Source organism: Aricia agestis, chromosome 18 (genome assembly GCF_905147365.1).
Source record: "Aricia agestis chromosome 18, ilAriAges1.1, whole genome shotgun sequence".
NCBI classification, from domain to species: Eukaryota; Metazoa; Arthropoda; class Insecta; order Lepidoptera; family Lycaenidae; genus Aricia; species Aricia agestis.
Genome location: NC_056423.1, coordinates 10449479 through 10459988, shown reverse-complemented (window position 1 = coordinate 10459988; position 10510 = coordinate 10449479). Strand labels below are relative to the sequence as shown.

Below are 10510 nucleotides of genomic sequence, written 5' to 3'. Positions count from 1 at the left end.
TCCCACCCATTCGGGTTGAGCTTCGCTATCGGTTGCTCGCCGCATATGTTTGGTACAACGAACATATCAAGACGGAACTTATCGTTATTGTTAACACCTATATCGCAAGTAATCACGCCGCCCACCGCAGCAGGATTACTTCCTAGGCCAAGAATTTTGACGGAAGTAGCGATAGGCTGCAAGCGCAGCTGTTGTGCAGCTCGAGCCGTTATAAAGTTTTTTTGACTTCCGGTATCAAAAAGCGCGCGAAAACTATAAATATCGCCGGATGCGTCGCGAATCTGTATTATGGCGGTCGCTACTAACACCGTCGTGGGAGACGGAGAAGAAATTTCCTTCGATACTAAGGTCGTTGAACTTGACTTGTCATCGGATGACACGGAATTAGTTTTCGGTTCACTCTCGCGATGCAGAAGAGTGTGATGTTTACGTTTACATTGTTTACACGCAAATATTGAAGTGCACTGTTGCACGGAATGTGACGCGTTCAAACAGTTGTAACACCATTTCCTGTCAGTGGTCACGGCCATACGTTCATCCGTCGATTTTGAAAGAAAAGATTGACAAGCCATTATGCTATGTTTATCGCCGCAATAAGAGCATTTACGACCAGGCGGTAATGTAGACGATACCTTAGTAGGGCTGCCGTTCCATGCAGCGCCAGTACTAGTACGAGAAGAAACTAGTGTGACATTTTGTCGCTTCGATCTCAACGAATTTATCGGAAACTCTTTAGACAATGGCGCGGATTTGTTATTAACAGTGCGGTCGGTAAAATGAGTATCACGAATCAAAGCTTCACATTTTGAACGCAAAAAATCTTTAATTTGAATATAGGATGGAAGATCCACATCACTATGTTTTTCTTCTAATTCGCGTCTTAATTTAGGATCGAGCTTCGCTAAAATGTGATAACAAAGAACAAAATCCCACTGCTCGACAGGTAAACTTAATTGTTTCAATATATTTAAGTTTTCTTCGATAGTATCAAGCGAGTTTCGAAAATCGTGAGCGTTACCTATTTTAAAATTAACTTCTAAAATGTCACGCCAACATGTAAAAGCTAGTTCGCGTTTATTCTCGTATCGATTTCTGAGCGCATCGTATGCACTATTGTAATGCTCCGCCGCGACAGGAAACGTCCGAATTAACGATAAGGCATCACCGCGTAAAACGGAAACTAAATAATGAAATTTCTCAATATTAGTTAATTGAGAGCACTCGTGAATCAATGCGTTATAAGTTGAAATGAATTCCGGCCACGATTTTATAGCCCCTGAAAATGTAGGTAACGATATCTTCGGTAAACGTATGTTGCTACCCGGCGCAGCTGCGACTGATTCGCGCCGCGACCGCAAGTCATCCGGTTGAGAAGATGAACTCGGTTCATATTTACGTTGCAGCGTAACCACTTGAAAATACATGTCGTCGAACATCTCCTGAATCTCGTTATCTTTGTCGTCGACGTCATCCTTTAAAAGATCTAAAATTATAAAATGCGCCTCTTGAAAGTCGTTAGCAATAGATTTTAATTCTTGACAATATGAAAGAAATAACTCGACCTTTGATTGGTCAGACTGAGCCGAGTTCCCGACGTCCAAGGCTCTCGCTATACGATTATATGCGATAGTGCGTTTACGACGCAAACTAGGTAAATTATTAATCGTATAAGACGATTCGATACATTTCTTAACCGTAGGTTTAGATTTACGCCTCGCTAGATAAGACATAATTATAAATCACCACAACAAACGATAAGGTTAAGTTCGTTTCAATCGATAATAATAATTGAAAATGAATTTTAAAAGTACGTAAACAACTATGCAAGTTCGAGGAATGTGACTTGTTATAAATCTAAGCCACTGAAATAGACACTGCACTATTATAGAAATTATTTAATGTCTATGCAAGAATGTTTTACGAAAACTATTACGATATACTACTAATCGTTTGAAAATATCGATAAGAATATTGTTTAGTAGAAAATAAATTATTAACTTCACAATAATTAATTTATGAAGTGAAAAGTTCCAATCGTTACGCGCGATATGCGCATCTAGTTTAATACATCGATGGCCTGAAGTTGCGTAAACAACTTGAAGTACCTACCTAATATGCCTCGGTGCGTTCGGTACGGTGCGTTGCTAAGTTCACTCGATACGATATTATTTGCAATAATGCTAACTGCAAATTGTTAAGAAAAAAAGAACATGCAACATTGAAATAGAAATATCACTAGGCAAAGTTAGGGTTTTTTAAGTTGGAACATTTAACCTTGAATAGAAGTTGCGACAACGTTCGATAACTTTTTATGAAAATAAAATGCGGTAGTTGTGAAAAGAAATGGAGCAAAGATTAGGGGAGAATGAGGTAATGGGGGTCACTTAAGCAAGAATTAGAATACACAAGTTAAATATAACAAAATCTTTATTGCAACCGCCTCATAACAAAATTTACTTAATTAGCTATAATTGGAGATCAATAATTATCACAATAATAATCATTTTTGGAAAATATAAATATTAAAAAAAAAACCGTTTTGACTCCCATTGCCCTGAGGTGCGGGTAATTGAAGTCACCTTGTGGGCAATAAGGATCATAGAAAAATCTAGCACAGATCGCAAATATAGTCCTTGGCAGACTCCCATCCAGTACAATCTGCGTGAGCCCATAAACCACATGAGGTGCACCTGTACCAAACCTCATTATTTCTGCCAAATTCGTTGCAGATTAAGCATACATTTGCAGCGTCGTCAGCATCATCTAGTTCATCATCTTGACACAAATTCTCTGTGTCCACGTCTGATACAGAGGTATCGTTTGATTCCTGAAGAACCTTTCTCTTTACTCTTTCGGTCCCCTTTTCCGGCACTTTCGTCTTCTTTCCTTGGCCCTTGCCCTTGCTCTTAGTTATATTTTTTCCCTTTCCCCTATCTTTATCTTTGGGTGGGCAGACTGTTTTCTTTTTCTTATTTTCTTTTTCTATTAGGCTTTCTTTTATTGGTGTCGATGTTAAAATTGTTGCATGCTGCTTCTTGCAACCTCGTCTCGTATTTTGGGTATTGGTTTTCTCTGGCAACTTAATTAGCTTCGATACAATATCAAGACTAGAGACTGTTAAATCAACTTGACGTGATGTGCTAGGAACTGGTGAATATATTGGGCCAGGTGCTGTTGAAACAATCTCCACTGATGGTTCAGGGGCTGGACAATTGACTGAGCTAGAAGTACTTGGTGGCGTCATTGTTGGTAGAGGTGAATTATCTTGCATTAATGTGCCAGGTACTAAAGAGCTTTCTAAGCCTGGTGCTGGTCTATGAATTTCCATTGATTCATTATCGTCTTGAATGGCCGTAGGTTCTGCTGACTGGAGCAATTCGGCTGGTAGAAAATCTTCTTCACAAAATACATCAGGGTTCATCGGATAAATACCTGTAGCTCTAAATCCTGCCTCACCTTTACTGATGGACGCGACGTTGTTAAATGCCTTCCGCAGTAAGGATGCTACTTCGTAAGGAGTAATTTTCTCGGCTAGGTGACTTTTCATGTATAAGTCGCACTCCTTTTTGTATGCCGCTTTCAGTGGTCCATAAAATGAAACATCTAGAGGTTGCATTTTATGCGAGGTATGAGGAGGTAGAGAAAGCATATGGATGTGGTTGAGTTTACAAAATTCGTAAACAGGCAGCGATATATGGCTGGCATGATTGTCCAATATTAATAGGATTGGTTCTTCAGCAGATGGTTTAGCGTGGTGCTTGAAGTGCGAGAGCCATTCAATAAAAAGCTGCTCATTTATCCAGCCATTATCAGAGCATTTATATAGGGCTCCTGCTGGCCCATCTTTTTCAAGAAGTGGATTCAGTCTTTTTCGGGGGAAAATAAACATGGGTGGGATGAATCCACCGGCAGCGTTCATTGCACACATTATCGTTATATTCTTTCCCCTCCCCCAGCTTGTGATTGAACCTACTCTTCTTTGCCCTTTAGCTGCTAGTACTTTTTCAGGGGGTTGGACAGTAGTAATGCCCGTTTCATCACAATTAAAAATGTTTTTGGGGATAAATTTATGCTTTGCCATCAGTTCGTCCAGCAGCTGATAAAATAATTTCACTTCTGTTTTATTAAATGCCGTGATCCGATTTATGCTTGTGGCTTCTGGTTTTCTAACAGATATCTTATTTCGAGCCATAAAAGATGCCAACCAGTCACGACCAGCCATTTTAGAAGACTGATTAAAATTGTGTTTTAAGTTCATTTTTTCAGCGTACTCAAATGCCACTTTTCTTATTTTTATATCTGTGCATCCATAGAAAATGTTCGCCATCTGCTTAATCAAGTCAGCCAACTGCTTTTCTTGTTCAGCGCTAAACACAGTCAGCCGTCCCAGACGTGGCGCCAAGTTACTTTTTTTATTGAATCTTTTCTGTAGACTTGAGAAAGGAATATTCGAAGCTTTAGCAGCTTTTCGTATAGAAAACCCATCCTCTTCAATAAGTTTCATCGCCTTTTTTAAGTCATCTGAAGACCAGGAAGCCTTTGTAGTGGTTCTAACTCGTACTCTCGGCATCTAAAACCAAAATAACAAAATTTCATTATAGCTTTTGCAATGCGGGAAATCGTAATCACTAGCGGGCAATGGGAGTCACCCGATTCTCATTACCCACAAGTCCGTTATGAAACAAAAACATAAATACGAAATATTATGTTGGAAACACTTGGGATTTAAGTATATAATCATAACACTGAATGTACAAGTAAAGACTTAAAAAAGTAACAGACAAGTAGATCAATAACTATAATACTTACTGTTTATTTTTCGTTGGTGAAAATTTAGATCGGCGAGCCGCAAAAACAAAACACACCTCTCGTTCTCTAGGCCGCCGACGCACTGGCGCGGCGCGCTCGCAGTGACAGCGGGGGCTCGGAGCGGGGCGAGGAAGACCGTTAGCGCGTTTCTATTGGTTATATTTTTGGAGATAAGTGGGTGACCACCATTACCCGCTGACCCCCATTGCCCGGTCTTCCCCTATGCTTATTTTTCGTTAATTTGGAATCCTAAACTATGTTTGTAGGTATGATTACGAATGAATAAATCGGTATTTGGCAGGCTGAATGCATTTTTACCTAGAAATCCCTGGTTTCGGCACCAGAAGAATGTGGCGGTATTGACGCGTTTTGAAGGAAAGATTAACGGTAATCACGCCAATTCGTCACATTGGGACGAGGAATAGAGATTCCTCGACGTTGCACACAACAATGAGCAACCAAAAACAACGAGCACTCACCAGATTTGCTGGAAGACGCCGTTGAGTGGGTTCAGTAGCTCCTCGATACGTCTGTTGGTTCTGTTGATGTCTGGGTAAATTCAGCTGGCCAGCTATCACGTTAGGATTTAGGATTCCAATGTCCACACACTATTCACCAGTAATTTTGGTGGAACTCGCGGTCGCGGTAATGTGCAATTAATTAGATGCACGCGTTACAAAGTCTTGAGACGCTCTCGGCGAGAGGCGGAAAGCGAATATAGCGACTCCCGCGCCAAAACAGCGTCACAGGATCGTGTCTCGCACGTCATTGGCTACTATCGTTGTGTGCGTTAACAGGTGACAAGTTGACGCGCGGTAAATATGAATTTTGAATTATTGTAGAAACGATACACATGATATGAATCATAAGTCATAACGCACCTTTAAAGTAATACCGTGAATAAATGAAATTATCAAATTTTACAGGGGAGCAAATATTAGAAAAAAGTCACTGTTTTTTCTAAATAAAATCTGAGTTCAGGGTCTTTTAAGATATTTAATGAGTTTACATGATAGATCTCTGTTTATATTATGACATGCCATTTAAAAAAGTTAATTATAATATTTATAGCTTTATTTATTTTGATTTATATTTTTATAGTAACACTTTACCACTAATTTTTTTGTTCATTACTGTAAGTGCAACTAATGTTACAAAACAAAAAACTATTAAAACTTCATAATTTAACATAATTAAAAGTTAAGACAGTATCTTACCGTCTTAACTTTTAACTGTCTTATCCTTTTACATTTTAAAATACTTTGACTGAAAGCAGATCAACTGGAAATAGCAATTAAAGAAAATAAACATAGTAACGATCACAGCCTCATTTCTCTATCCACGAGAGGTAGATACCTACTTTGAGCTAACAAAAGTAATGTTCACTTCTATCACTTAATTTAAGAATAATGAGTTAAACCTATTGGCATGTAAATTATATATTTTGATTATAATAAAAAAATGTTACACTCTAGAGATAAACTTTATTGGATTAATCTCTAAAAAAATAAAGGCAAAGCTGTGACTATACAAACTGTAACATTCCATCCAATGAAATTGAATTATAAATTGCGTTATTTCATAACACGAAAAATGTGTCTAAACAAATTGTAACACTTTACCTATTCAAAAAAGAAAATATTTTGTGACTTAAAGCAGTGTTTATCCAAATAATCACACTGTTGTTAAAACCTTCCGTCATCACTTTATCACGATCATGTTCTTATTGGTATAGACACAATATTGTATTTATCGACCCGAACAAAACTCGGCTTAGTAACGCTTTGATTTACCGCTAAATGGCGCAAAACACTACATGTGCAAAAAAAACAAGTTTATCTTGTAGTTTACTATTATTTTAGATAGATGGCATTGATACCTCAATTTATGAAAAATTTCGTTTAGTAACGGTATTACTTTAAAGGTGCGATAATATGATTCGTTTTTCTAAAATCGCAAAATGCAACTCTGCTTGCAATTCATTTCTGTATTTTTGTACTGATTTGACATTTGTAAGTTTGACAGTTTTAAAAATTCATTTGTTGAATTGATTGAGAGGAATTGCTAAATGTGACCATTTTAGCCCCGCTATACCCATCTTAAACTTTATCTAACGGTATCCTGGGGTACTAGTGCACCCCAACAATAATAACACATTTTTAAAAAGATATTAAAGATTTTATTATTAAATCAACTTACATAGACTTTTTACCAATAACCTCAGTCTTTCTAAACATAATTAAATCGCATTAATTAGGTACTATTAAACAATTTTGGCATATTTTGTTTTGGTGAACAGTACAAATGAAAGTTTTGCACGTCTCACATTGCGTACGTGATTTGCGGTCTTTGGACCTCGGATAGAAAACTAAGTTACTACATGTTCTTCACAAAGTCTCGTAAGCGGAGGAACATATACTAACGAGTTGAAGTGAAGACGAAATGATAAGTGTAAAAAAAATATATGATGTACATTACTATAAAAACTACCAACGAAAATTGGTTTGAACGAGATCTAGCAAGTACGGTAGTTTTTTTTTTACGTCATAAATGGTAAACCTTAAATTAACTTTCATTAAATCAACTGAAATATAAAAATAAATCAAAAACCTTTTAATTTTATAAAAATAAACCTTATTGCAGCTGTGGAACCCTTCATGGGCGAGTCCAACTCCCACTTGGCCGGTTTTTAGTAAACATTCTCCCTCCAATAATTTCGTATGATGAAGTAACTTTTTGAAAAGGTCTTCATTAAGTAATTATTAGCATAACTTGCCTGGGAGAATGATATTGCAATTTTATTAGCTGCTACTTGTTTTATTCCAGTCATTCCTTAAATTTCTTCTTTGAAGATGGATGCCAGTGTAAGTGTATTTTTGTTGCCGATATTGCTATCGGTCTGGGTGGATTCTGTGTATACTATGCACTCCTGAGAGTGGGACTTCTCCGGGAACAAGCGACTGTAGCCGGGTTTGCTATACGGGATTTAAAATGACTCATCAAGAACATCCCTGTCTTCAGTATCAGGCCTTCGCCAAAGATTAAATACACTACGCGAAAAGAAGCGACACTTAAACATGTGTGCTCGTAAAATCGCTCACGGCTACGTGTGCGTATCTGGACGTCTACCATGAGGATGAAATTTCAATGTTTCGGACGAATATTTGAGGCGTTTTCCACTATGAAGTACTTTCGTTTGGAACTTCGATCCGACCGAAGATCAAGTGACGTTTCTTGTATCAAACCTTACCACAAGCGCTTTTTAGACGCCCGAAGATTTGAATTTGACAGCAGATTTCTCGGGTGTTTTATGTCAAAAACTACGATAACTAAAGTGTTACCTTTTGATCATCGTAATATTCGTAACCGTTAGAAAGTGATATTTTCGAGTAATTATGGTATGGTATCTCTTTATAAATAGTTTCGTTTTGCGTCAAGCTAAATATTTTATATCAATATTAGATTGTATTTTAGTTAAAATGGCGAGACTCTTATTACTAGATGAAGCTATAGAAGAAGAAAACCAAGAACGAGTGAGAAATCGTCGTCGGCTTAGAGAGGGTTTTGATCATATAATTCCCGATTTTGAGTTTGTGAGCAATTACAGACTAAATCGGGAATTATTTCAAACCCTCTGTGAGGATATCATACCACACATGCGCAGGAACAGAAATACTCGGGGAATTGATCCTGTGGTTAAGGTATGCAATAATGAAAAAACTATGTAAAAATATGTTTACTTATTTATCTTAAATCTTAATGTATTTTGTTTTTAACAATCCCTCGATCGGGGATTCTCGGAAATGCTATTGCATTCTATTGTTGTCGCAGTCACCGGTGTCCTTACGGGGCTTGATGGGTTATTAATTATTATGCTAACAATACATTAATACATACCTATACATTATATTACTTATTTATATTATTTAGAGACTAGTTTTTGTAATTACCTACCTACATTAAAACCCTTTTACGAAATTTCACAGGTTCTTACAGCACTTAACTTTTTTGCTCGGGGCAGCTACCAAGGGTCAGTGGCCCAAAACATGGATGCACCAATGTGCTAACAGTCGGTATCGAATTCCATAAGAGAGGTAACGAGTGCAATCAATACAGTCAGCATATTGAGAAAGTACATAAAATTTCCTCAGACCATAGGTGAAAGGAACACCATCAAGAGGAAGTAAGTCACTATAATATATACCTTGTAAGCCACTCAGATGCTTTTATATTTAACATTTAGCGCTCTTCTTCCAGTCGGAGGAATCTATTTCTTACTGAATCCGCAGGAGGATTCCGTGATCTTCTAAGTTGTCTTGGACGTGCTGCTTAAAACAAATAATCATTAATTAATATAGTTGCACCATTACATACAGTTGTGTAGTTTTATATATAAAATATATTTTGCAAATTAATGGTTGTCGAATAAAAAAATGTTGAATATAATTAAATTGAAACAGGAAGGTATCAATAAGACAAAAGTACATATTATATATCTAACAGTAATATGTTCCAGTTACACAATGTGTAGTATTTTATTGAAACTTAATTATAATATATGTGTAGTATTTTATTGAAAATATAGGCTCATATTACTTACGTCGGGTGGAAGGTTGTTCTGTATGATGTACGGCGGGATCTGTCGCTATAACCCTTTCACTGTATGTAGGTAACATAGGTTCTGTAATTTGGATTAATAATTTGCATTATTAATTGGAAGTATTAAAATAAAATAATAAATTTATTTGACTATGAATAATAAAAACTAAGGAAATATGCATAAGTTATGCTTGTGTTTGGTACTCATTTTGTAGACTCTTAGTTTTTTATTATTTGTAGAGTGTAGATAGGTATTTAATTTCTTATTAGGTATTATTATGTAGGTATATAAAAATTCTGACAATAGTCTAAGACCTAAGTAATATTATTTTTAAATGATTATATAAGTAACATTAATCTAGAGTTTTATTACCTACTTGTCTCACAGTCAACTCTATCTAAACAAAATAAGTATAAAATAGGTACCAACCAGTATGAATTTCAATTAATTCTTGTGTTCTAGGGGGGCTGGCTATAGCTGGCTGGCTGCCAAGCGGCGATGGCATGCTTTCAGACTGCTAAAAAAATTCTCATTAGAATGTTTCCATTATATAATATATGGATCAACAAAAATATAAAAACTACCTACCACAACAAAAGCTGGAACAGCCGCTGTTGTTTGGGGCTCTCCAAATCCATCCCCCATTATGTTTAACACTTTAGTGTCCCATCTTGAAAGTGGTGGTGCCGAAGGTGGACCACCTCCAGTTGTGGTGGCTGACCTGCGTGCAGCAGCCACATTTTTTTTGGCCCAATATTTTTTATCTGTCCACACCTACAAAAAATAAGACTTATTACTGTAGGTATACCATTATGAATTAATATTTAAAATATGTATTCTGATGAAAACTTACTCTGAATAATATGAAAACTTACCCTTTGCCACTGCTGGACAGTTTTGGTGCATCCGCCCATCGCATTAAGTGTGTCACAAACATCACGCCAAAGGCGCTGGGCTTGCAATCTCCCCTCTACGTTTCTTAATGTCCCGCGAGCTAAGTCTCGGTGCTCCTCAAGAAAATTGAGGAGCGTCTCTATTTGAGTGGTGCTTGGAGCCGTCATTTCCGATTTAAATTACTATGAGCACAAAGAACCCGAAGAA

At 37.0% G+C, this 10510-nt stretch overlaps 2 protein-coding genes across 2 annotated transcripts; both read right to left on the bottom strand.

Moving 5' to 3' along the window:
- Positions 1-2608: 2608 nt before the first annotated feature.
- On the bottom strand, positions 2609-3928 carry LOC121736227. Its single transcript, XM_042127315.1, has one exon. The coding sequence runs from the start codon at positions 3926-3928 to the stop codon at positions 2609-2611; it is 1320 nt and encodes a 439-aa protein (XP_041983249.1).
- Positions 3929-9806: 5878 nt separating this feature from the next.
- LOC121736226 lies at positions 9807-10508 on the bottom strand. Its single transcript, XM_042127314.1, has 3 exons — positions 10285-10508; positions 9998-10183; positions 9807-9923 (listed from the first exon to the last, which is right to left on the bottom strand). The coding sequence occupies exons 1-3, from the start codon at positions 10468-10470 to the stop codon at positions 9807-9809; spliced, it is 489 nt and encodes a 162-aa protein (XP_041983248.1). The 5' UTR covers positions 10471-10508.
- Between the last annotated feature and the right edge of the window lie 2 nt (positions 10509-10510).

Bases quoted from the DNA above. Each gene is read 5' to 3' on its own strand.
- LOC121736227 (XM_042127315.1), bottom strand. From the start codon at position 3,928: ATGTGTGCAATGAACGCTGCCGGTGGATTCATCCCACCCATGTTTATT.
- LOC121736226 (XM_042127314.1), bottom strand. From the start codon at position 10,470: ATGACGGCTCCAAGCACCACTCAAATAGAGACGCTCCTCAATTTTCTT. The intron at 10,184-10,284 runs GTAAGTTTTCAT...TATTTTTTGTAG, and splicing joins CTGTCCAGCAGTGGCAAAGG to GTGTGGACAGATAAAAAATA. The intron at 9,924-9,997 runs GTAGGTAGTTTT...TTTTTTTAGCAG, and splicing joins CTGTTCCAGCTTTTGTTGTG to TCTGAAAGCATGCCATCGCC.